Here is a 25517-nt window from a genome sequence, read left to right as displayed (position 1 = left end):
TCACCGCTCTCTCCCCACACTGCTACACACTGGGTTCACCGCTCTCTCCCCACACTGCTCCACACTGGGTTCCCTGCTCTCCCCCCACACTGCTCCACACTGGGTTCACCGCTCTCCCCCCACGCTGCTCCACACTGGGTTCACCGCTCTCCCCCCACGCTGCTCCACACTGGGTTCACCGCTCTCCCCCCACACTGCTCCACACTGGGTTCACCGCTCTCCCCCCACGCTGCTCCACACTGGGTTCACCGCTCTCCTCCTGTGCTGCTCCACACTGGGTTCACCGCTCTCTCCCCACACTGCTCCACACTGGGTTCACCGCTCTCCCCCCACGCTGCTCCACACTGGGTTCACCGCTCTCCCCCCACACTGCTCCACACTGGGTTCCCTGCTCTCCCCCCACGCTGCTCCACACTGGGTTCACCGCTCTCCTCCTGTGCTGCTCCACACTGGGTTCACCGCTCTCCCCCCCCAAGCTGCTCCACACTGGGTTCACCGCTCTCCCCACACACTGCTCCACACTGGGTTCACCGCTCTCCCCCCCCAAGCTGCTCCACACTGGGTTCACCGCTCTCTCCCCACACACTGCTCCACATTGGGTTCCCTGCTGTCCCCCCACACTGCTCCACACTGGGTTCACCGCTCTCCCCCCACGCTGCTCCACACTGGGTTCACCGCTCTCTCCCCACACTGCTCCACACTGGGTTCACCGCTCTCTCCCCACACACTGCTCCACATTGGGTTCCGTGCTGTCCCCCCACACTGCTCCACACTGGGTTCACCGCCCTCCCCCACACGCTGCTCCACACTGGGTTCACCGCCCTCCCCCACACACTGCTCCACACTGGGTTCACCGCTCTCTCCCCACACTGCTCCACACTGGGTACCCTGCTCTCCCCCCACACTGGGTTCACCGCTCTCTCCCCACACTGCTACACACTGGGTTCACCGCTCTCTCCCCACACTGCTCCACACTGGGTTCCCTGCTCTCCCCCCACACTGCTCCACACTGGGTTCACCGCTCTCCCCCCACGCTGCTCCACACTGGGTTCACCGCTCTCCCCCCACGCTGCTCCACACTGGGTTCACCGCTCTCCCCCCACACTGCTCCACACTGGGTTCACCGCTCTCCCCCCACGCTGCTCCACACTGGGTTCACCGCTCTCCTCCTGTGCTGCTCCACACTGGGTTCACCGCTCTCTCCCCACACTGCTCCACACTGGGTTCACCGCTCTCCCCCCACGCTGCTCCACACTGGGTTCACCGCTCTCCCCCCACACTGCTCCACACTGGGTTCCCTGCTCTCCCCCCACGCTGCTCCACACTGGGTTCACCGCTCTCCTGTGCTGCTCCACACTGGGTTCACCGCTCTCCCCCCCCAAGCTGCTCCACACTGGGTTCACCGCTCTCCCCACACACTGCTCCACACTGGGTTCACCGCTCTCCCCCCCCAAGCTGCTCCACACTGGGTTCACCGCTCTCTCCCCACACACTGCTCCACATTGGGTTCCCTGCTGTCCCCCCACACTGCTCCACACTGGGTTCACCGCCCTCCCCCACACGCTGCTCCACACTGGGTTCACCGCCCTCCCCCACACGCTGCTCCACACTGAGTTCACCGCCCTCCCCCACACACTGCTCCACACTGGGTTCACCGCCCTCCCCCACACACTGCTCCACACTGGGTTCACCGCGCTCCCCCCCACACTGCTCCACACTGGGTTCACCGCTCTCTCCCCACACTGCTCCACACTGGGTACCCTGCTCTCCCCCCACACTGGGTTCACCGCTCTCTCCCCACACTGCTCCACACTGGGTTCACCGCTCTCTCCCCACACTGCTCCACACTGGGTTCCCTGCTCTCCCCCCACACTGCTCCACACTGGGTTCACCGCTCTCCCCCCACGCTGCTCCACACTGGGTTCACCGCTCTCCCCCCACACTGCTCCACACTGGGTTCACCGCTCTCCACCCACACTGCTCCACACTGGGTTCACCGCTCTCCCCCCACACTGCTCCACACTGGGTTCACCGCGCTCCCCCCACACTGCTCAACACTGGGTTCACCGCTCTCCCCCCACACTGCTCCACACTGGGTTCACCGCACTCCCCCCACACTGCTCCACACTGGGTTCACCGCCCTCCCCACACGCTGCTCCACACTGGGTTCACCGCTCTCCCCCCGCACAGCTCCACACTGGGTTCACCGCTCTCCCCCCACGCTGCTCCACACTGGGTTCACCGCTCTCCCCCCAACTCTGCTCCACACTGGGTTCACCGCTCTCCCCGCACACTGCTCCACACTGGGTTCACCGCTCTCCTCCCCCGCTGCTCCACACTGTGTTCACCGCTCTCTCCCCACACTGCTCCACACTGTGTTCACCGCTCTCTCCCCACACTGCTCCACACTGTGTTCACCGCTCTCTCCCCACACTGCTCCACACTGGGTCCACAGCTCTCCCCCCACACTGGGTTCACCGCGCTCCCCCCACGCTGCTCCACACTGGGTTCACTGCTCTCCCCACACACTGCTCCACACTGGGTTCACTGCTCTCCCCCCACGCTGGTCCACACTGGGTTCACCGCTCTCTCCCCACACAGCTCCACACTGGGTTCACCGCTCTCCCCCCACACTGCTCCACACTGGGTTCACCGCTCCCCCCCACACTGCTCCACACTGGGTTCACCGCACTCCCCCCACGTTGCTCCACACTGGGTTCACTGCCCTCCCCCCGCACAGCTCCACACTGGGTTCACCGCTCTCCCCCCAAGCTGCTCCACACTGGGTTCACCGCTCTCCCCCCACACTGCTCCACACTGGGTTCACCGCACTCCCCCCCCCCATGCTGCTCCACACTGGGTTCACCGCTCTCCCCCCACACTGGGTTCACCGCTCTCTCCCCACACTGGGTTCACCGCTCTCTCCCCACACACTGCTCCACATTGGGTTCCGTGCTGTCCCCCCACACTGCTCCACACTGGGTTCACCGCCCTCCCCCACACGCTGCTCCACACTGGGTTCACCGCCCTCCCCCACACACTGCTCCACACTGGGTTCACCGCGCTCCCCCCCACACTGCTCCACACTGGGTTCACCGCTCTCTCCCCACACTGCTCCACACTGGGTACCCTGCTCTCCCCCCACACTGGGTTCACCGCTCTCTCCCCACACTGCTCCACACTGGGTTCACCGCTCTCTCCCCACACTGCTCCACACTGGGTTCCCTGCTCTCCCCCCACACTGCTCCACACTGGGTTCACCGCTCTCCCCCCACGCTGCTCCACACTGGGTTCACCGCTCTCCCCCCACACTGCTCCACACTGGGTTCACCGCTCTCCACCCACACTGCTCCACACTGGGTTCACCGCTCTCCCCCCACACTGCTCCACACTGGGTTCACCGCGCTCCCCCCACACTGCTCAACACTGGGTTCACCGCTCTCCCCCCACGCTGCTCCACACTGGGTTCACCGCTCTCCCCCCACGCTGCTCCACACTGGGTTCACCGCTCTCCCCCCAGGCTGCTCCACACTGGGTTCACCGCTCTCCCCCCACGCTGCTCCACACTGGGTTCACCGCTCTCCCCCCACACTGCTCCACACTGGGTTCACTGCCCTCCCCCACACACTGCTCCACACTGGGTTCACCGCGCTCCCCCCCACACTGCTCCACACTGTGTTCACCGCTCTCTCCCCACACTGGGTACCCTGCTCTCCCCCCCACACTGGATTCACCGCTCTCTCCCCACACTGCTCCACACTGGGTTCCCTGCTCTCCCCCCACACTGCTCCACACTGGGTTCACCGCTCTCCCCCCACGCTGCTCCACACTGGGTTCACCGCTCTCCCCCCACGCTGCTCCACACTGGGTTCACCGCTCTCCCCCCACACTGCTCCACACTGGGTTCACCGCTCTCCCCCCACACTGCTCCACACTGGGTTCACCGCTCTCCCCCCACACTGCTCCACACTGGGTTCACCGCTCTCCCCCCACACTGCTCCACACTAGGTTCACCGCTCTCCCCCCACGCTGCTCCACACTGGGTTCACCGCTCTCCCCCCACGCTGCTCCACACTGGGTTCACCGCTCTCCCCCCATGCTGCTCCACACTGGGTTCACCGCTCTCCCCCCACACTGCTCCACACTGGGTTCACCGCTCTCCCCCCACACTGCTCCACCGCCCTCCCCCACACTGCTCCACACTGGGTTCACCGCTCTCCCCCCACGCTGCTCCACACTGGGTTCACCGCTCTCCTCCTGTGCTGCTCCACACTGGGTTCACCGCTCTCTCCCCACACTGCTCCACACTGGGTTCACCGCTCTCCCCCCACGCTGCTCCACACTGGGTTCACCGCTCTCCCCCCACACTGCTCCACACTGGGTTCCCTGCTCTCCCCCCACGCTGCTCCACACTGGGTTCACCGCTCTCCTCCTGTGCTGCTCCACACTGGGTTCACCGCTCTCCCCCCCCAAGCTGCTCCACACTGGGTTCACCGCTCTCCCCACACACTGCTCCACACTGGGTTCACCGCTCTCCCCCCCCAAGCTGCTCCACACTGGGTTCACCGCTCTCTCCCCACACACTGCTCCACATTGGGTTCCCTGCTGTCCCCCCACACTGCTCCACACTGGGTTCACCGCCCTCCCCCACACGCTGCTCCACACTGGGTTCACCGCCCTCCCCCACACGCTGCTCCACACTGAGTTCACCGCCCTCCCCCACACACTGCTCCACACTGGGTTCACCGCCCTCCCCCACACACTGCTCCACACTGGGTTCACCGCGCTCCCCCCCACACTGCTCCACACTGGGTTCACCGCTCTCTCCCCACACTGCTCCACACTGGGTACCCTGCTCTCCCCCCCACACTGGGTTCACCGCTCTCTCCCCACACTGCTCCACACTGGGTTCACCGCTCTCTCCCCACACTGCTCCACACTGGGTTCCCTGCTCTCCCCCCACACTGCTCCACACTGGGTTCACCGCTCTCCCCCCACGCTGCTCCACACTGGGTTCACCGCTCTCCCCCCACACTGCTCCACACTGGGTTCACCGCTCTCCACCCACACTGCTCCACACTGGGTTCACCGCTCTCCCCCCACACTGCTCCACACTGGGTTCACCGCGCTCCCCCCACACTGCTCAACACTGGGTTCACCGCTCTCCCCCCACACTGCTCCACACTGGGTTCACCGCACTCCCCCCACACTGCTCCACACTGGGTTCACCGCCCTCCCCACACGCTGCTCCACACTGGGTTCACCGCTCTCCCCCCGCACAGCTCCACACTGGGTTCACCGCTCTCCCCCCACGCTGCTCCACACTGGGTTCACCGCTCTCCCCCCAACTCTGCTCCACACTGGGTTCACCGCTCTCCCCGCACACTGCTCCACACTGGGTTCACCGCTCTCCTCCCCCGCTGCTCCACACTGTGTTCACCGCTCTCTCCCCACACTGCTCCACACTGTGTTCACCGCTCTCTCCCCACACTGCTCCACACTGTGTTCACCGCTCTCTCCCCACACTGCTCCACACTGGGTCCACAGCTCTCCCCCCACACTGGGTTCACCGCGCTCCCCCCACGCTGCTCCACACTGGGTTCACTGCTCTCCCCACACACTGCTCCACACTGGGTTCACTGCTCTCCCCCCACGCTGGTCCACACTGGGTTCACCGCTCTCTCCCCACACAGCTCCACACTGGGTTCACCGCTCTCCCCCCACACTGCTCCACACTGGGTTCACCGCTCCCCCCCACACTGCTCCACACTGGGTTCACCGCACTCCCCCCACGTTGCTCCACACTGGGTTCACTGCCCTCCCCCCGCACAGCTCCACACTGGGTTCACCGCTCTCCCCCCAAGCTGCTCCACACTGGGTTCACCGCTCTCCCCCCACACTGCTCCACACTGGGTTCACCGCACTCCCCCCCCCCCATGCTGCTCCACACTGGGTTCACCGCTCTCCCCCCACACTGGGTTCACCGCTCTCCCCCCACGCTGCTCCACACTGGGTTCACCGGTCTCTCCCCACACTGTGTTCACCGCTCTCTCCCCACACACTGCTCCACATTGGGTTCCGTGCTGTCCCCCCACACTGCTCCACACTGGGTTCACCGCCCTCCCCCACACGCTGCTCCACACTGGGTTCACCGCCCTCCCCCACACGCTGCTCCACACTGGGTTCACCGCCCTCCCCCACACACTGCTCCACACTGGGTTCACCGCGCTCCCCCCCACACTGCTCCACACTGGGTTCACCGCTCTCTCCCCACACTGCTCCACACTGGGTACCCTGCTCTCCCCCCACACTGGGTTCACCGCTCTCTCCCCACACTGCTCCACACTGGGTTCACCGCTCTCTCCCCACACTGCTCCACACTGGGTTCCCTGCTCTCCCCCCACACTGCTCCACACTGGGTTCACCGCTCTCCCCCCACGCTGCTCCACACTGGGTTCACCGCTCTCCCCCCACACTGCTCCACACTGGGTTCACCGCTCTCCACCCACACTGCTCCACACTGGGTTCACCGCTCTCCCCCCACACTGCTCCACACTGGGTTCACCGCGCTCCCCCCACACTGCTCAACACTGGGTTCACCGCTCTCCCCCCACGCTGCTCCACATTGGGTTCACCGCTCTCCCCCCACGCTGCTCCACACTGGGTTCACCGCTCTCCCCCCCAGGCTGCTCCACACTGGGTTCACCGCTCTCCCCCCACGCTGCTCCACACTGGGTTCACCGCTCTCCCCCCACACTGCTCCACACTGGGTTCACCGCCCTCCCCCACACACTGCTCCACACTGGGTTCACCGCGCTCCCCCCCACACTGCTCCACACTGTGTTCACCGCTCTCTCCCCACACTGGGTACCCTGCTCTCCCCCCCACACTGGATTCACCGCTCTCTCCCCACACTGCTCCACACTGGGTTCCCTGCTCTCCCCCCACACTGCTCCACACTGGGTTCACCGCTCTCCCCCCACGCTGCTCCACACTGGGTTCACCGCTCTCCCCCCACGCTGCTCCACACTGGGTTCACCGCTCTCCCCCCACACTGCTCCACACTGGGTTCACCGCTCTCCCCCCACACTGCTCCACACTGGGTTCACCGCTCTCCCCCCACACTGCTCCACACTGGGTTCACCGCTCTCCCCCCACACTGCTCCACACTAGGTTCACCGCTCTCCCCCCACGCTGCTCCACACTGGGTTCACCGCTCTCCCCCCACGCTGCTCCACACTGGGTTCACCGCTCTCCCCCCATGCTGCTCCACACTGGGTTCACCGCTCTCCCCCCACACTGCTCCACACTGGGTTCACCGCTCTCCCCCCACACTGCTCCACCGCCCTCCCCCACACTGCTCCACACTGGGTTCACCGCTCTCCCCCCACACTGCTCCACACTGGGTTCATCGCTCTCCGCACACACTGCTCCACACTGGGTTCACCGCTCTCCCCACACACTGCTCCACACTGGGTTCACCGCTCTCCCCTCACGCTGCTCCACACTGGGTTCACCGCTCTCCCCCCACACTGCTCCACACAGCTTTTACCCCCCAGTGTTCTCACTGACTCTCGGAGACGGCACTGCTTTCCAAATTCCTGATCTCTTGCTGCTTTCCAAATTCCTGAACTCCCACTGCTTTTCAATCACCGGTGTGCTCGCTGCCTCAGTTACAAAATACTCCTTCATAGAGAGAATCTATTTACCAACATATCCTTTCACTACAACATGTTTTTAGTTTGGCATTTAAGATTATAGACAACACAGTGGGAGTTACTCTGCAAGCAAGCTATTTTCTGCTCACATGCCCACACCGCGTTCTCCGTACTGGGGCCGGTTTAGCTCAGTTGGCTGGATCGCTAGTTGGTGATGCAGAGTGATCGGCTGAGGTTATTCATGAAAGCCCCCCACCCCCCGCCTTCTCAACCTTGCCCCTTGCCCGAGGTGTGGTGACCCTCGTTAAATCACCACCAGTCAGCTCTCCCCCTCAAAGGGGAAAGTAGCTTATGGTCATCTGGAAATGTGGCGACTTTACCTTGACCTGTCTCCAATCCTCCTGTACTGCAAAGGATGCTCACCTGTTGAGTCGTTGCTAAGCAGTACTCTGCTGTGCTGAGAATGCTACAAATGAGGCAGAGCTCCTCCACAGTGAACTTGGCGACCTCGGAGCCTTCCTTCTCCTTTAGTAGGCTGGAAATGGTCAGGCCACCACTGCTGCTTGTGGCTCTGGAGAGAGAGAAAATGCTAAGTGACAGGAAAACAAAGCTGCAAACAATATAGATGTTGCATATTCCCAGCTCCATTCTCTTCCATCCAAAACTCTCCGCCAGTCTTCACCACCCCACAGACCAGAATTCCTAGAATAGAATTGAACATAGAATCGCCACAGTGCGGAAGGAGGCCCATCGAGTTTGCACTGACCCTCTGAAAGAGCACCCCAACCCAGGCCCAATCCCCCACCCGCGGACAATTTAACATATCCAATCCACCTCACCTGCACATCTTTGGACTGTGGGAGGAAACCAGAGCACCCGGAGAAAACCCCCACAGACACGGGAAGGATGTGCAAACTCCGCACAGACTGTCGCCCGAAGTCGGAATTGAACCCGGGTCCCTGATGCTGTGAGGCAGCCATGCTAACCACTGTGCCGTCGGAATTCCCCCAAGTTTTTGTCTCTTTAGCCTTCAGAATCCAACTCACCCCAACCCGGTGAAAGGTCATTGATCGGAAATATGATTTCTCTCTCCAGATGCTGTCCAGCTTGTTGTGCTATTCAGTATTTTCTGTTTGTATTTCATCCCAATCCCTGGCACCTGAATTCTACCTAGGAGCAAGTCTCACTCACCTCTCGCCTCCGTTTTCACCAGTCTCCTCTTCCTCCCCAAAGCTTTGATTTAGAAATTCTCCAAACACTCCGTAGCCTTCGCCCCAAACTCTGCAAATTCGTCCAGAACTTTGCTCCAGCTTACCCTCTTTGTTCTTCAAATTCAGACCTGCGGTACAGACTTCTCTCTCTCTGCTTCCCAGTGGCAGAGCCGTCAGTCATCACGGCTCGCTGCTCTGGAATTGGCTTTCCAAAACCCTACCAGCATGTCACACCTCTCCCCTGTGTCAAAGGCCCCTCAAAACCTATCCCTTTGACCATAACTTCGATTGCTTCCCTTAACACCTGCTCAGTGTCCAATTATCCTCGTGAAGCTCTTAGGGTTCTCCCTTATGTCTCAAGATGCTGTATAAAAGGTACGGTGTTATTGCACCTCAGCTATTTTGACTCCCATGGTTTGAGGGAACTTTCTCTTCAGCAGCAAGTAAAATATATTTTCATCAGAAAATGCGTGTTTATTGAAGAGATGACTGAATTAGAATAATCACGACTGTTATCATAGTTTACATATTTGCAATCCCCCGCCCAAGAGTACATTGCCAGGTAATTTTGTGAGGTGCTCTGCTGATTCAGACCTAACAGTAGTAAGCACTGATTTGAGATTCTGCAACCTCGAATGGTCTTGCCCTTTTTTTCCATTGACATATATGCAGCCAACAAGACAGACTTATAATATTGTCCCCTAAATGTTTCAGCAGACAAGAATATAACAGGCCTGGCACAGAGTCAGCATGATCCCCTTCAATAAGGCTACGTCTGTGGATGCATCTCACTACCAAGGGTCTGCGGGGGGGGGGGGGGGGGGGGGGGGGCATGGGTGGCCACAGACCCAGCAATTCTGCAGCCGTATCGGCAGCGAGAGCTGGAAGCTCTATGCTGCCTGGCTGCTAGCCCCCCCGCCCCCCGGAACAGATTAATCACTAATCTCATCACCACTTGGTACCCACTGTTTCTGTCACATTTTAGACATTGATGGTCAATCATATTCCAATTTCATTGTACGCACAAAGGTGGAGGGAGGATTTTCCATCTGCCATATAGGAAAATAATGCACAACTGCCAAACAAATGTGTCCACTGACCATTATTGGGACTTTTGGGTTCAATAAATTTTCTGGTTTCCAAGAATAATGTCGAACAGAAAGCTTGCCAAAAATCTGCACACAACCTGGTAATCTCAATCTGTGCAGTACCATATATGGTGAAAATGATTGCAGTCCATTCCAATTAGGACCAGTTGTTCTTTCTGCTTGCATCCGATTTACTGAGCCTCCCCATGCTGTGCCTAGACAAACATTTATGCCAATTGCAGTCAGAGGAAAATGTGCCCCGTGGTGTCCCTCTGCACAAAATAGATCAAAAGTTCAATAATCTTCCCAGTGCACGCCACAAATAAAAATAAACTTCATTAAAGAAAACAAAATGTAAACGAGTGAACTTTACATTGGAACCTAATCTTGAATAGAGATTAAGAGTTATAAAATGGTACACGTTGATTCAATCTGAACCCGCCGTTCTAATGACATCTTTCAGCTCTCAGGTTTCCAGTATTCTCCATCGAACTGGACTTAGCTTGCCTTGGACATTGGAGCTATGTAAGCTACACGTGGGTTTTCTCATTTAGGAACATAGCTAATTGGAGGGGATTACATCGATTTGGGATGTTATTACTGCAGATTTGAAATCAAGTAATCATTTGCTGTTGATTGCAGAGGAAGCCTAGCTATTTAAAGATCATTTCATACTTACTTAGGCAAGTTTCCGGAGAGGATTTTCCACGCATATTCTCGCAGGTATTTCTGGAATATGGTCGTGAGAGCGATCATTGGCTCCCCGGTGCTGAGCTGCGAGCACTGCACCATGCACTTCTTGTAGTAGACAAACAGATCGGCACAGCTCGGGAGCACTGCTCCGCCTTCATCGGTGTTTGGCTTCGGAGGGCCCTGGGCTTTGAAATCTGCCACAAACCTGTCAATCAGTTCACTGAGATTCCTGGCAAGGAGGGGGAAATAAAATGGGGAAAGTTTGAAATAGGAGATACATTTAGCGCATGAAGGCTAGCGCATGAAGGCTTACCTATGTGATGTAGCAGTAGGGAAATTGGCACGTGGAAATGTACCAGTTAGACTAGGCCTCGGTAACTTTAGAAAACCTGATGCTATCAAAGCTCAAATTCGTCTGATTCACCTGCAGAGATGTGCCCACTTCATGCGCACTAAGATTCGCAACTAGCTTAAGCAAAATAATTATGAAACAAAACTGTCCCTCCTCCCTCAAAAAAATTACTTCAGCTCTTTGTTTTAGCTCACACTACAACTCATCTGTTATCTTACGTGTGGGATATTCACTCAAGTCACAGAGGCTATTTTCAATTATCCAATACGTTAGAATGCAAAATAACGGCCCTGTTTCCATTTTCACCAGATCAACTCTCCAGTGCTTTAAAAGCCAAGCATTTTGAGACTTGCTCTTTTGAATCATTTAATAATCTTTAAATTTATTTTAAAGAAGACAATAGAGTACCCAATTCATTTTTTCCAATTAAGGGGCAATTTAGCGTGGCCAATCCACCTACCCTGCACACCTTTGGGTTGTGGGGACCAAACCCACGCAAACACGGGGAGAATGTGCAAACTCCACACGGACAGTGACCCAGGGGTGGGATCGAACCTGCGACCTCGGCGCCTTGAGGGAGCAGTGCTAGCCACAGCGCCATCGCCGTGCTGCCCATCTTTATTGTCACAAGTAGGCTTACATTAACACTGCAATGAAGTTACTGTGAAAAGCCCCTAGTCACCACATTCTGGCGCCTGTTCGGGTACTCAGAGGGAGAATTCAGAATGTCCAAATTACCTAACAGCACGACTTTCGGGACTTGTGGGAGGAAACCGGGGCACCCGGAGGAAACCCACACAGCCACAGGAAGAACGAGCAGACTCCTCACAGACAGAGACCCAAGCCGGGAATTGAACCTGGGACCCTGGCGCTGTGAAGCAACAGTGCTAACCACTGTGCTACCGTCATTTGTGGTACAGCTTAGAATCTTCAGAAAGCAATGGTATTCCTTCCCCTAACCGGTCCAATTATGTCCATGTGCAGCTTTGAGCAGGTGATAAAGGTAAGGACATTGGAAAGTTAAATAAGTAGTCAAGTCTCACAGAAAACAAATATTCTTATAACGAGTACAAAATCAACTACAATTAAAAAAAATATTCTTATACCAAATTAGTTTGGTCATCATCTTATTGGCTAACATATCCCTTCTACAATTACATCGACCAGAATAAAACATCAGACCAGCAGCATGGGCCATTGGTTTCAATGTGAATGCACTGGCAATGCAAAAGCTGGAACACCTAGCTTGATCAGTGTGTACATTTGCCTTACGAACGCATGTTTTTTGTTACATTTCAGTGGAATGCTAAGAAGGGAAATGGACTGAGGAAGGTGTATACCTTCCTGCTCAAGCGTGCTACTTTCAAATCAATTATGTTCGTTCCCTTCAGGTGGATCTGTCCTGCCTTTCACATAGGCGGGGGAAAAAAAGGACGAGAAAGACATTCAAGACACAGAATACTAAAGTGGTGCTGATGCTTGTGGCAAAAACATTATGCATCATTATTGCCTGTACTGTGCTGTACAGTTCTATGTTCGATATCAGGATTTCATAAAGCTGGATTTACAGACAGCTGACAGACAGATCTTCCAAAATTAATCGGGGCTTCAAGGAACTTCAGGATAAGGCTATGGGCAACACAGCAGTCAACCTTACTGGGCCCCAAGGCCAGGTACAAGTCTGTAAGAAGCAACATATTCCTTTCTCTAAGCTCACTACATGGTGCAAGCCTCTCAGGTGGCTCACCAGCTTTCCGTCTCAGGCACTTTTCATCAGTTAACCTTGGCTGTCAACAACATTCTCCCCAGTGTCAGTGGCGGCTCCCCCCACATGTTCCAATCCAGAGGCCTCAGCACAAAATCCAAGTGGACACTCCATTTATTACTGAGGGAGGATTGTGCCATCAGATGGGCCTTTTTTAGCTGAGGCATCAGCCCAAACCCGTTGGTTTAAGTTGTGTAAAGGATGCTACATCACTATTCTGAAAAAGAGCAAGGTCAATGTTTATTTCTCAATGAATTAAAAAACAGACTGGTCATTATCACATTGCTGTTTGTGGCATCTTGCTATACCCAAATTGGATTACATTAGCACAATGGCTATACTTCAAACAACTTAATTGCCTGTAAAGTACTTTGGAACATCCTGTGGGTCATGAATGGCAATTTGTCAAAACAAATCTTCCTCCATTATTACTTCCTTGTTGTTTTACTTACACCGGGGATCAGAAGGGAGAATGAGGTGTTGACCGAAAATTAAATGCCGTATCTAGTCACAAGCACGATGGGCTATTGCATCCTTTTAACCCCCCACCACCTCGTCCCCCACCACCAGACAGTTTGCAAGGTTCCTGGAGGACTAACTGAAGCTACAGACCAGGTAGCTTTGATATTTTATTCCTGCTCTGTGCTGAACTGGCTGATATCAGTCAGTACAATGGGAGATACTAGCCAGAGAGGAACACCAACCAGGATTTATGATGCTGATCTTTATCCAGGAACCCCTGCCTGAAGTGCACTTTTTCAGACAATATTTGAGGACAGGATGAGTCCCAATTGTGCTGTCTCTAATGATTAAAAAGGCTGCTGGTTTTAGCTCAGGTCCTCATGGATAATGGTTGCTTCAGCAAGATGCATGAAGGCTCCTGGAGCCTGTGGAACTGTACCCAGCAGAGTCAACACCTTCAGGAAGAATGAGGAGGTGAGGAAATTACTACGGAAAAACAATTTTTTAAAAAGGCTGTGTTTTATTTTAGACGAAGGCACGTGGGCAAACTTTGCTCCTTGCTCAGCCTTCAAAATTTATCAGTGCTCCTTTGAGGCACCCCTTTTACAAAGTACCAAACAAACAGGCTAGTGCAAAGGAAGGAGAGTATCTGCAAGTCTCAATGGTGTAAGCAAAGTTTACTGCAAGGAATAAGTAGGTAGAACACTTCAGAGAAAAAGCTGACCAAAACATTACAAAGAACTTGTGCAGAATCGAGCTTAGTCTAGTTTAATGTAAATATCTGTAGCACAGCTCTCAAGAGTAAGGTTACTACAATCGGAAACGCTGGCATCGTGCCAACATGGAGGTTAATAGTGCCCATATGTTGTCCAACCACAGAAATTTTCTGAACCCAAGTACCAGTTATTTCTGGGAAATATTCTTAAACGCACATTAGCAATTAGTGCTAAATTGGTCATACTCAGACGATCCCTCCAGGGGCCCATCAGTTACATTTGGGTTTAATCTTGGCAATGAGGATTATTTTACAGCACTGGAAAGGTGCAGCTTCTCAGGATGTTAGATAATGGATAAATATGCTGATTGATGTACAAAAAGTAGAAAGCCCCGAGTCACAAGGGAACGGCTGTTATGTATCAGATTCTGTGAAAGCTGAAGGAAGAAACAAAGAAAAAGACAGAGAGAGAGAAAGCAAACCAATATGTTTCACTTATATAATTCCTTATATTGCAAAGTCTCGAAATTCTCTATGCAATTACTTACTCTGCAGTGCAGTCAGTTTTGTAATTTGAGAAGAGCTCATCGAATCATTGCACATTTCTCTCAGGACACTAATGATTAAAAATGCTTGAACAGAAAAATTGCATCAATAAAATGAACAGAAAGTATGATCTGGGATCGTTTGTACATTGAGGTTCGAGGATATGGGAACGGTTACGAAACTGATTTAAGATGCACACTTTCTAAAACAATGGGAAAGAACGAGGAATAAATAAATATCCAGAAGACTATCCCATTAGGTTTGTGTGAAAAGAGGCAGCACGGTGGCGCAGTGGATAGCACTGCTGCCTCACGGCGACGAGGTCACAGGTTCGATCCCGGCTCGGGGTCACTGTCCGTGTGGAGTTTGCACATTCTCCCCGTGTTTGCGTGGGTTTCGCCCCACAACCGAAAGATGTGCAGGGTAGGTGGATTGGCCACGCTAAATTGCCCCTTAATTGGAAAAAATGAATTGGGTACTCTAAATTTTAAAAAAAGGTTTGTCTGAAAAGTACCACTTAAATCTTGGAGAACTGTAATAGAAGTATTGTACAGAAATAAACCCTTTCTGGTTTACACAGAGATTCACATCATAAAGTCCGACATTATATCTCTATCGTTGCATCAATAACTTAAAAGAACTACATTTTTATAAAGAATTGAAAAGATGCTAGGGCAATGTTTTTTTAATGTATTCTTTTTAAAGAAACTTCTCCCATTTTGCTCGAGTTTGCCACGGTGCCTGTTGATCACCCTTTTTCATCCCCTCCTATCAGTCACCCATTCCTTGTCCAATCCCCCCCCCCCCCCCCCGCGTTCCAGCTCCTCACCACCGCATCTTTCCCTCTGATCTTAGGCTTTCCTCTTCTTCTTCCTGGCAATCAGATCTCCATTACTCACCTCACCACATTTCCTCTCTCTCTCCGCAACAGATGACCATCCCGACCATCCCATTTCAATCTTTTGACTACTTTCTTTGATGCTCCCACAACTGCACCCCCCCCCCCCCCCCCCACCCCCTTTCCGGGATGTTGTGCTGGTTCCTGATTTTGTCCTTTCTCTTTACTCCACACATCCATCTCAGCATCCGCATCTCATTAGTATCCAGTCGCTGTTCCTCTCTTCTTTTTTTATACATTTAGAGTACCCAATTCATTTTTCCAATTAAGGGGCAATTTAGTGTGGCCAATCCACCTAGCCTGCACACCTTTTGGGTTGTGGGGGCGAAACCCACGCAAACACGGGGAGAATGTGCAAACTTCACACGGACAGTGACCCAGAACCGGGATCGAACCTGGGACCTCTGTGCCATGAGTGCTACCCACTGTGCCAATGTCCTTGATACGGCTCCGAGTCTGCATTATATAACAAAGCCGGCCTCACAACTGTCTGGTAGATTCTTTTTCTCAGTTCCAGCGATACTTTTCTATCACATAACACTCCACTGCACATCTTCCAACCACTCCAACCAGAGCTAATGCGTTGCTTAATTTCAATACTGCCATCTTCTGCCACCACTAATCCCAGGTACTGAAAACTGCTCACTTTCTCCAAATCTTCACCCATAATTTTTACACCTTAGCACCAAAATCTATTTATTGTTAGTTGCAAATCCACATGGGAACAATATATTTTAAAAACAAAAACTATAAAGGAGAGAAATAAACTTTATCAGTGAATGTTGCAATGTGTATCCTTTCAGATGTTAAACAGGCACCCAAGTCTCCAGGAAATGCACACTCATTAAGATAAAATGTGCCTCATATTGATGCAGGCACAAGAAAGAGATCCAGGACCCACAAACAAGAGACTAAGGTTTGTTCAGGCCACCTCCGCAATTTCTATTTCCCCTGAGGTATTCAGGTCTACATGCAGGCTTTACAGGCTGGGATTACTGCAAACTGCAGAGATTCACTCCATGTGATATCAAGAAGCAGTTGAAGGCACTGAAATCTGCAGAGGCTATAGGCCCGCACAACGTTCCGGCAGTATTGAAGGCTTGTGTTCCAGAACTAGCCCCAAGCCAAACCTTTCCACTACAGCTACAACACTAGCATCTACCCAGCAATGTGGAAAAGAGCATAGATATGTCCTGCACATTACAAATAGTACAAAAGCAGGACAAATACAACCCGGCCAATTATCAGCCCATCAAACTACTCTTGATCATCAACAAAGTGATCAAAGGTGTCATTGACACAGCAATAATCGGCTCACTGACACTCAGTTTGTGATCCGCTAGGGTCAGTCAGTTCCTGACCTCATTACAACCTTAGTCTAAACATGGACAAAAAATATGGGCTGAGGTTCTCCGAAATCCCAGCCAAGTGTTGACGCGGCGTCAAAACTGGCACGAGCGACGCCGCGTCAACGGGTCTCCAGTTCCAGTCATTCTCCCCTTACTCAGGGCTAGAACGGCGCCGGAGTGCTGTGCGCTGCTCCGGCGCGAAAGCCGGCCCTATACGGCCAGCACGGTCCGCTCATGCGCGCCACGGCCAGCGCGGGTCCGCCCATGCACGCCGCGGCCAACACCGCGCCGGCACATGTACGCCACGGCCGTCTCCGCGCCGGCCCCCGGGCAACATGGCGGAGCCCTACAGGGGCCCGGCGTGAGTAACATAGGCCCCCCACGGAATGAGCGTGCCCGCCAATCGGTAGCCCCCGATCGCGGGCCTGGCCACCGTGGAGGCCCCCGCTGCGCCGCAGTGACCGCGCGGGCATGATTGCCGCCGATTCTCCGGTCGCTGGAGAATCGACGACCCGGCGTCGGAGCAGCGTGGCTGGATCCTCGCAGAGTGATGAGGTCAGAGTGATTGTCCTTGACGTTAAGGCAGCATTTGACCAAGTGTAGCATCAAGGAGCTCTAGAGAAAGTGAAGTCAATGGGAATCAGGGGGAAACCTTCACAGAGTGATATCCAGCACAAAGGAAGGTGGTTGTGGCTGTTGGTCGTCAATCATCTCAGCCCCACAACATCACTGCACGGGTTCCTCAGGGTAGCGCCCCAGGCTCAACCATCTTCAACTGCTTCATCAATGATCTTCCCTCTATCACAAGAACGGAGTGGGGGATATTCATTGATAATTGCACAATGTTCAGCATCATTTGCGACTCCTCTGATAACTGAAGTAGACCATGTCCATATGCAGTAAGATCCGGACAATATTCAGGTATGGGCTGGTAAGTGGCAAGTAACATTCACACCACATCAGTACCAGGTAATAACCAAGAAGTGAAATCTAACCATCGCCCCTTGACATTCAGTGGCATGGTCTTCCCTAAATTCCCTACTAACAACATCCTGGGGGTTACCATTCACCAGAAACCGCAATGAACCAGCCATATAAATACTGTGGCTACAAATGTAGATCAGAGGCTAGGGGAGCGATCTACCTGCCACGTCCTGCCGGAATCGGAGTGGCTGATAGATGCCGGGAGAGGCCTCTCCCTCGCTCCCCGACAACCATTATGTTTCGCATGATCTAACCAGATCTCATGAGGCGTTGCGATCTAGGTCCCGCCCACAATGAGCAAGACCCCATCTTGCACGGCTCAGTGAGTTTAAGAACTCACAACCATGTTGATGCCAAATCTAACCGGCTGCTGGAATCTGTCGGCCTCCCCAGGGAGACTCCAGGAGGGTGCCGATTCGTACTGGTCCACGCAAACGGGGACCAGGCTGAACAGTTCCGGGGGTCTCCAAGGCTGTTAGAGGCCCCTGGGTGGTCAGGGACAGGGCAGCCGGGCAACCTGGCTCCCCTTGCAGCTGGGCACCTTGGCACTGCTAGATTGGCACTGCCAAGGGGCCAGGGTGGTACAGCCAGACTGGCAGGAGCCCACCACTGCCAGGGTAATAGTGCAAGAGGGGATGAGGGGGGTATGAAGGGTAGGGGGTGCAGGGCAAGTATGAAGGGGCCTTCGGAAGGTTGGGGGGGGAGGTGAAGTGTGGGGATCTTGGAAGGAGGGGTCTGAAAGGGGGCGTGGTAAGGCCGGGAAGGGAGGGGGGCCCTGAGCGACCACATAGCAGAGTGTCGCCACTTGGAGGGGGGGGGGGGGGTAATGCCCGTGTGTGTGTGTGTGTGTGTGGGGGGGGGGGGGGCGACATTGCCTGTGGTTGGGGGATATGGGGACACTCAAGCTCACAGAGATTGGATTGGATTTGTTTATTGTCACGCGTATCAAGGTACAGTGAAAAGTCTTCTTCTGCGAGCAGCTCAACAGATGATTAAGTACATGAAAAGAAAATGGAATAAAAGAAAATATATAACAGGGCAACACAAGGTACACAATGTAACTACATAACATCGGCATTGGGTGAAGCATACAGGGGTGTAGTGTTAATGAGATCAGTCCATAAGAGGGTCGTTTAGGAGTCTGGTAACAGCGGGGAAGAAGCTTTTTTTGAATCTGTTCGTGCGTGTTCTCAGACTTTTGTATCTCCTGCCCAATGGAAGAAGGTGGAAGAGTCAGTAAGCCGGGTGGGAGGGGTCTTTGATTATGCTGCCCGCTTTCCCCAGGCAGCGGGAGGTGTAGATAGAGTCAATGGATGGGAGGCAGGTTCGTGTGATGGACTGGGCTGTGTTCACAACTCTCTGAAGTTCCTTGTGGTCTTGGGCCATGCAGTTGCCATACCAGGCTGTGATGCAGCCCGATAGGATGCTTTCTATGGTGCATCTAAAAATTGATACATGCCAAATTTCCTTAGTTTCCTGAGGAGGTATAGGTGCCGTTGTGCTTTCTTGGTGGTAGCGACGACGTGGGTGGACCAGGACAGAGTTTTGAGATGTGTACCCCTAGGAATTTGAAACTGCTAACCATCTCCACCTCGGCCCCGTTGATGCTGACAGGGGTGTGTACAGTACTTTGCTTTCTGAAATCAATGACCTGACCAGCTCCTTAGTTTTGCTGGCATTGAGGGATAGATTGTTGTCACTGCACCACTCCACTAGGTTCTCTATCTCCCTCCTGCATTCTGACTCGTCGTTATTCGAGATCCGGCCCACTATGGTCGTATCGTCAGCAAACGTGTAGATGGAGTTGGAACCAAATTTAGCCACGCAGTCGTGTGGTGTACAGGGAGTATAGTAGGGGGCCACGTTCGCAGCCTTGCTGGGCCCCGGTATTGAGGACTATTGTGGAGGAGGGGTTGTTAGGGGCTGGTTTAGCACAATGGGCTAAACAGCTGGCTTGTAATGCAGAACAAGACCAGCAGCGGGGGTTCAATTCCCGTACCGACCTCCCCGAATAGGCGCCGGAATGTGGCGACTAGGGGCTTTTCACAGTAACTTCATTGAAGCCTACTTGTGTCAATAAGCGATCATATTTTTAAAATGTATTTTTATTTATTCTTACTGAATGGATTGGAGACCCCTTTCAAAATGGTGGCCCGAATAGGTACTTTGCATCAGTTTTCACAGTCAAAGTCACCAGTGGCACACCAGAACTACAAGAGACTCAGCGGGTAGAGGTGAGAGTAGTGGCCATCACGAAGGGGAAGATGCTGGGCAACCTGAAAGGTCTGGAGTGAACAAATGACCCGGAGCGGATGGACTAAACCCCAGGGTTCTGGAGGATATTGGTGGTGATTTTTCAGATTGATTGATTGATTGATATTTATTGTCACATGTACCGAAGTACAGTGAAAATACTTTTCTGCGGCTAAGGGAACGTACACAGTACGTGCATAGTAGACAAAAGAATAATCGACAGAGTACATTGACAATGGTACATCAACAAATAAAGATTGGTTACAGTGCGGAACAAGGGCCAAACAAGGGCAGCATAGGGCGTCGTGAATAGTGTTCTTACAGGGACAGATCAGTCCAAGGGGGAGTCGTTGAGGAGTATGGTAGCTGTGGTGAAGAAGCTGTTCCTATGTCTGGATGTGCGGGTCTTCAGACTTCTGTACCTTCTGCCTGAAAGAAGCGGGCACAGCCTGGGTGTGAGAGGTCTCTGACAGTGCTGTCTGCCTTCCTGAGGCAGCGGAAGGTGTAGACAGAACCAATGGGAGGATGGCAAGCTTGTGTGATGCGTTGGGCTGAGTTCACCACACTCTGCAGTTTCTTGCGATCATGGGCTGCAACCAAGTGATCTATCTCCCTTCTGTAGTCTGATTCGTCGTTGTTTGAGCTACGACCCACCACAGTTGTATCATCTGCAAACTTATAGATTGAATTGGAGTTGAATCCTGCCACACAGTCGTGTGTGTATAAGGAGGACTGAGCACACATCCTTGCGGGGCCCCGGTGTTGAGGACTATTGTGGAGGAGGTATTGTTACCTATCCTAACAGATTGTGGTCTGTTCGTGAGGAAGTCAAGGATCCAGCTGCACAGGGAGGGGTCAAGTCCAAGGTTGCAGAGTTTGGTTATTAGTCGCCGGGATAATGTTGGTGAAGGCGGAGCTGTAGTCTATGAACAGCAGTCTGACAAAGGTGTCCTTGTTATCGAGATGTTCGAGAGTTGATTGTAGGACCAATGAGGTAGCATCTGCTGTGGATCGGCTGCTGCGGTAGGCGAACTGCAATGGATCGAGACCATCTGGGAGGCTGGTGTTGATCCATCTCATGACTAGCCACTCGATGCATTTCATGATAACTGACATCAGGGCCACTGGTCGGTAGTCGTTGAGGCAGGCTACCTTGTTCTTCTTTGGTTCTGGTGTTATGGTGGTCTTCTGGAAGCAGGTAGGGACCTTGGAGCGGAAGATATTGAAGATATCTGCGAATACACTCACCAGCTGGTCAGCGCAGGCTCGGAGTGCTCGCCCAGGGACTCCGTTGGGGCCCGTCGGTTTCTCCACGTTTACTTTCAAGAAGGCAGCTATTACCTCCGAGGCAGGAAACACTGGAGTCAGGGAAGGTCCCAGTGGACTGGAAAATGGCCAATGTAACACCAAGAAGGGAGGGAGGACAACGTTAGGTGGAAACCATGAAGTGAGTGGTCGCACATAAGGTGGCTCCTGCCTCAGGACTGTATTTTTGGGGCCTTCTTGCCTGTTTTACGGGGGTGGTGCAGGTGGAAAAGCGTAAAATTGAAGAACTAGGACTTCTCCAGTGGGTGATGTCAAAAAGTTACCAGACGAGCAGTGTAGAGCAAGAGGCATTCTTTTGACCCAGAGGACACGTGTGACGCAGGAGGGGAAAAGATGCTGGAGGAAATTATGGCGCTGTTGCCCGCACAGTGGTCAATGGATAAATTGGTAGAGTTCCGATCGGCTGAATTCAAAACGCACTGAGGACTTAGCGAGAGTGGCAGAGCCAATTCGGGCTGCCCTGGAGAGGGTGGAACAGCAGCTGTGGCGGCATGGTAGCACAGTCGTTAGCACGGTTGCTTCACAGCACCAGGGTCCCAGGTTCAATTCCCAGCTTGGGTCACTATCTGTGTGGAGTCTGCATGTTCTCCCCGTGTCTGCGTGGGTTTTCTCCGGGTGTTCCGGTTTCCTCCCACAAGTCCCGAAAGACGTGCTGTTAGGTAATTTGGACATTCTGAATTCTCAGTCTGTGTAACCGAACAGGCGCCGGAATGTGGCGACTAGGGGATTTTCACAGTAACTTCACTGCAGTGTTAATGTAAGCCTACTTGTGACAACAATAAAGATTATTATTATTATTAGAGTGCATTGATCCAGAAGATGGTGGAGACGGTTCCTCACCACGAAGATTTGGAGGCAGTGATGCTGATAATGTCGGACGGACAAAATAAACTGAAGGCCAAGATCGATGATCTGGGGAACCACACAAGGAGGCAGAACTTGATGATTGTAGGGCTGCCCGATGGCATTGAGGGTACGAGAACCACAATATGTGGCCAAGATGCTTGAGCAGTTGATGGGGAGGGGTGTGGTAGTATCAGGTATTGTGGTACCCGAGAGGCTGTAGACCATTGGGTAAGCCTAGCAGCTTGCCATTGGATGTTTGGTATGTGGCTCCGCCCTGACAGGCGGGGTATAAGAACAGATGCCTTCCCAGCAGCCCTCATTCTGTACCCAAGCTGCTGGGGAACAGATCTGGTCTATTAAAGCCTTCAGTTATGTTACAACCTCGTCTTCGAGTTTAATTGATCGTGCATCAATGGGGTCTTCAACCACCTTCCTGAAGTGGACTGGGCCCATCGGTCGTCGAGGAAGAAGCCGAGAGCTGGGGAACCGCCATGGGTGATTATAGTAGGCTGCATCAATATTCGAACAAGGAAAAGATCCTGAGGTGGGCAAAGAAAACCTGGGGAGGTCATATTGTCTCAATCTACCAGGGGTTGGGAGTGGAGCAGACGAAGAGAAGGGCCGGCTTCAACAAGACCAAGGATGCTCTTTTCAGGAGCAAGGTGCAATTTGGCATGATGCACCCGGCTCTCTTGTGAGTCACGCATGGGGAAAAGAAGACTGAAACGCCGGAGGAGGTGAGTAATTTTCTAAAGGATCATGGACTGGGGGATATTTGAGGATTCTGGGTGGGTTCACCTGCACGGTTGAGCAATGGAATTGTACTCAGGGGTGTGAAGGTCTACTTTGTTCTCTAAATGTATAGTCTTGTAATATCTGCCACCCTGAGAGTAAGGTACTGAGCGAGCCTGGAGCGGAGGGTTTTTCTTTGTTTGGAATGGGTGGGTTGTTGACGACTAAGGTTTTTTTATGGAGCCATGGGATGGAGGGGTGTGGCAGTGGCCATCTTGGGTGGGCCCGGGAGGTGGGCGAGGTCGGGGCCTGGATGAGCTCATTAGGATTCGGGTAAGGCTGATTAGGGTGGGAGGGGCGGTTTGGAGCCCCCCCCGACCAGACTGGTCTCGTGGGATGTGAGGAATGAATGGGCTGATTAAAAGGTCTTGGGTGTTCGCCCATTTAAAACGTTAAAAGGCAGACACGGTCTTTCTGCAGAAGACTCACCCGAGGGTTAAGGATCAAACGAGGGTGAGGAAAGGGTGGGTGGGTCAAGTGTTCCATTCGGGGTTGGATACGATGACAAGGGGGGCCGCAGCCCTTATCAATAAAGAGGGTGGCTTTTTCGGCGAGTAACATAGTGGGGTATCCAGAGGGACAATATGTGATGGTGAGTGGAAGTTTGGAGGGGGTTCCTGTGGTGTTAGTGAATGTGTACGCTCCTAACTGGGATGATCTGGAATTTATCATGGTGTTGGCGAGGGTTACGTTTCTGGATACGAATCGGTTGATTATGGGAGGGGATTTTAATTGTGTGCTTGATCCTAGGCTGGAACAGTCGTGCCCTAAATCCCTGAAGGTGTCGGGGTGGCAAAGGAGTTGCTGGGGTCCGTGGAACAGATGAGGGTGTGGATCCGTGGAGGTTTGGGCACCCGAGCGTAAAATAATTTTCTATTTTTTCGCATGTACACAGAGCGTACTCCCTTATCAACTTTTTTGTTATGGATAAGGCACTGCTTCAGGGGTGATGGATCGGAATACTTGCCAATTGTCATATCGGATCACACTCTACACCTTGTGGATCTGCGAGAAGTGGTTGGGGGGCGGTTTGGGTTTGGACTGGGGTTCATTGACTGGATTAGGTTGTTGTACAGGCCACCATGGCTAGCATTTGCACTAACGCAACAAGTTTGGGGTATTTCCGTTTATGCAGGGGTACAAGGCAGGGTTGTCTACTTTCCCTGTTACTATTTGCGCTGGCGATTCAGCCGTTGGCGATGGCGCTTAGGACATCAACAGAGTGGAGGGGAATAGAGAAGGAGGGTATGGAAATCGAGTGTCCCTGTGTGCGGACGACTTGTTTTTATATGTGATGGACCCAGTCTCTAGTATGAGCAGGATTATGGAGACGCTGACAAAATTTGGTTCGTTTTCAGGGTACAAACTAAACATGGGGAAAAACGAGGTATTCCCGGTGAGCTCCCAGCTACAAGGCAGCGAGGTCTGGAGACGTTGCTGTTTCGGTTGGTCAGGTCGAGCTCGATATCTGGGAATACGGGTGGCACATAGCTGGGCTCTGTTACACAAGTTGAATGTGGCCAACTTGGTAGAGGGGGTGAAGGAGGATTAAAGAAGTGGGATGTTCTCCTGCTATCGCTGACAGGGCAGGGTCGAACCTTGAAAGTGACGATCCTTGCCGAACTTGATTCACTACTATTGGGCACCGACTGTTGAGAAGTTTCAGGAATGGGCCATGAAGAGTTGGCTTGACGATGAGATTGGGGAGGGCAAGATTTCCGATATTTATGGGCGGTTAATGGAGAGGGAGAGAGCCTTGCTGGAGGAGATGAGGAGGAAGTGGGAGGAGGAGTTGGGTGGTGCATTTGAGGGCAGTTTGGAGTGAGGCCTTTTGTAGGATAAATTTGACCTCATGTGCGAGACTGACCTTAATTCAATTTAAAGGGGTGCACAGAGCACATGTGACAAAGACGCGTATGAATGGGTTCTTTCCAGAGGTGGGGGACAGATGCCAGCGGTGTTTAAGGGGGCCGGCGAACCACGCACACACGTTCTAGTCCTGTCCGAAATTGGTCGGGGGTCCTTTTCGGGGACAATGTTGGAAATTCTAGAGGTTAAGGTGGGTGGCGATATTTGGGGTATCAGAAGATCTGGGAGTGAAGGAGGGGGAAGAGAGGCTGACATGCTGGCCTTTGCCTCCCTAATAGCCCGGATGAGGATTTTGTTAGGGTGGCAGGCTCCTGAGTCACAAGAGAAGCAGGGTGGGTGAGTGACCTGTCGGAATTTTTACATTTGGAAGAGATAAAGTTTGCCATTACGGGCTCGGAGGAGGAGTTCTACTCGAGGTGGAGGCTGTTTATCCCCTTCTTCAAGAGTTGGTAATCGTCAGTAGGGTGCGGGTGTGGTTTGTTTTTTTCTCATAGTTATAAAACAGGCTATCTGGGGTGGTATGGTAGTGGTGTGTTCAGAATGAAAGTTAAACGCGCTTGCTATTGCACTTTGTTCCCAATTAGTTGAATCGTGCCCTATGCCTCTGTTCTTCCTACCAAAGTGCAGAACCTCACACTTTTCCTGTTTCTTGGCGATCGTTACTTGCCGAAAGGTGATTCCACAATGAAATGAATGAAAATCGCTTATTG

General features: G+C 53.3%; 1 protein-coding gene across 1 annotated transcript in view; it reads right to left on the bottom strand.

Moving 5' to 3' along the window:
* vps53 (VPS53 subunit of GARP complex) overlaps nt 1-25517 on the bottom strand; it is a 355834-nt gene that overhangs the window by 143310 nt on the left and 187007 nt on the right. The window contains exons 14-15 of the mRNA XM_072469721.1: nt 10637-10879; nt 8082-8229 (exon numbers count right to left, since the gene is read on the bottom strand). Coding sequence (XP_072325822.1) covers nt 8082-8229; nt 10637-10879 — 391 coding nt within the window. The remainder of the gene's footprint in view (nt 1-8081; nt 8230-10636; nt 10880-25517) is intronic.

Source organism: Scyliorhinus torazame, chromosome 12 (assembly GCF_047496885.1).
Source record: "Scyliorhinus torazame isolate Kashiwa2021f chromosome 12, sScyTor2.1, whole genome shotgun sequence".
Classification (NCBI taxonomy): Eukaryota; Metazoa; Chordata; class Chondrichthyes; order Carcharhiniformes; family Scyliorhinidae; genus Scyliorhinus; species Scyliorhinus torazame.
Note: the sequence above shows the minus strand (reverse complement) of the source record. Positions and strands in the feature narration are given on the sequence as shown.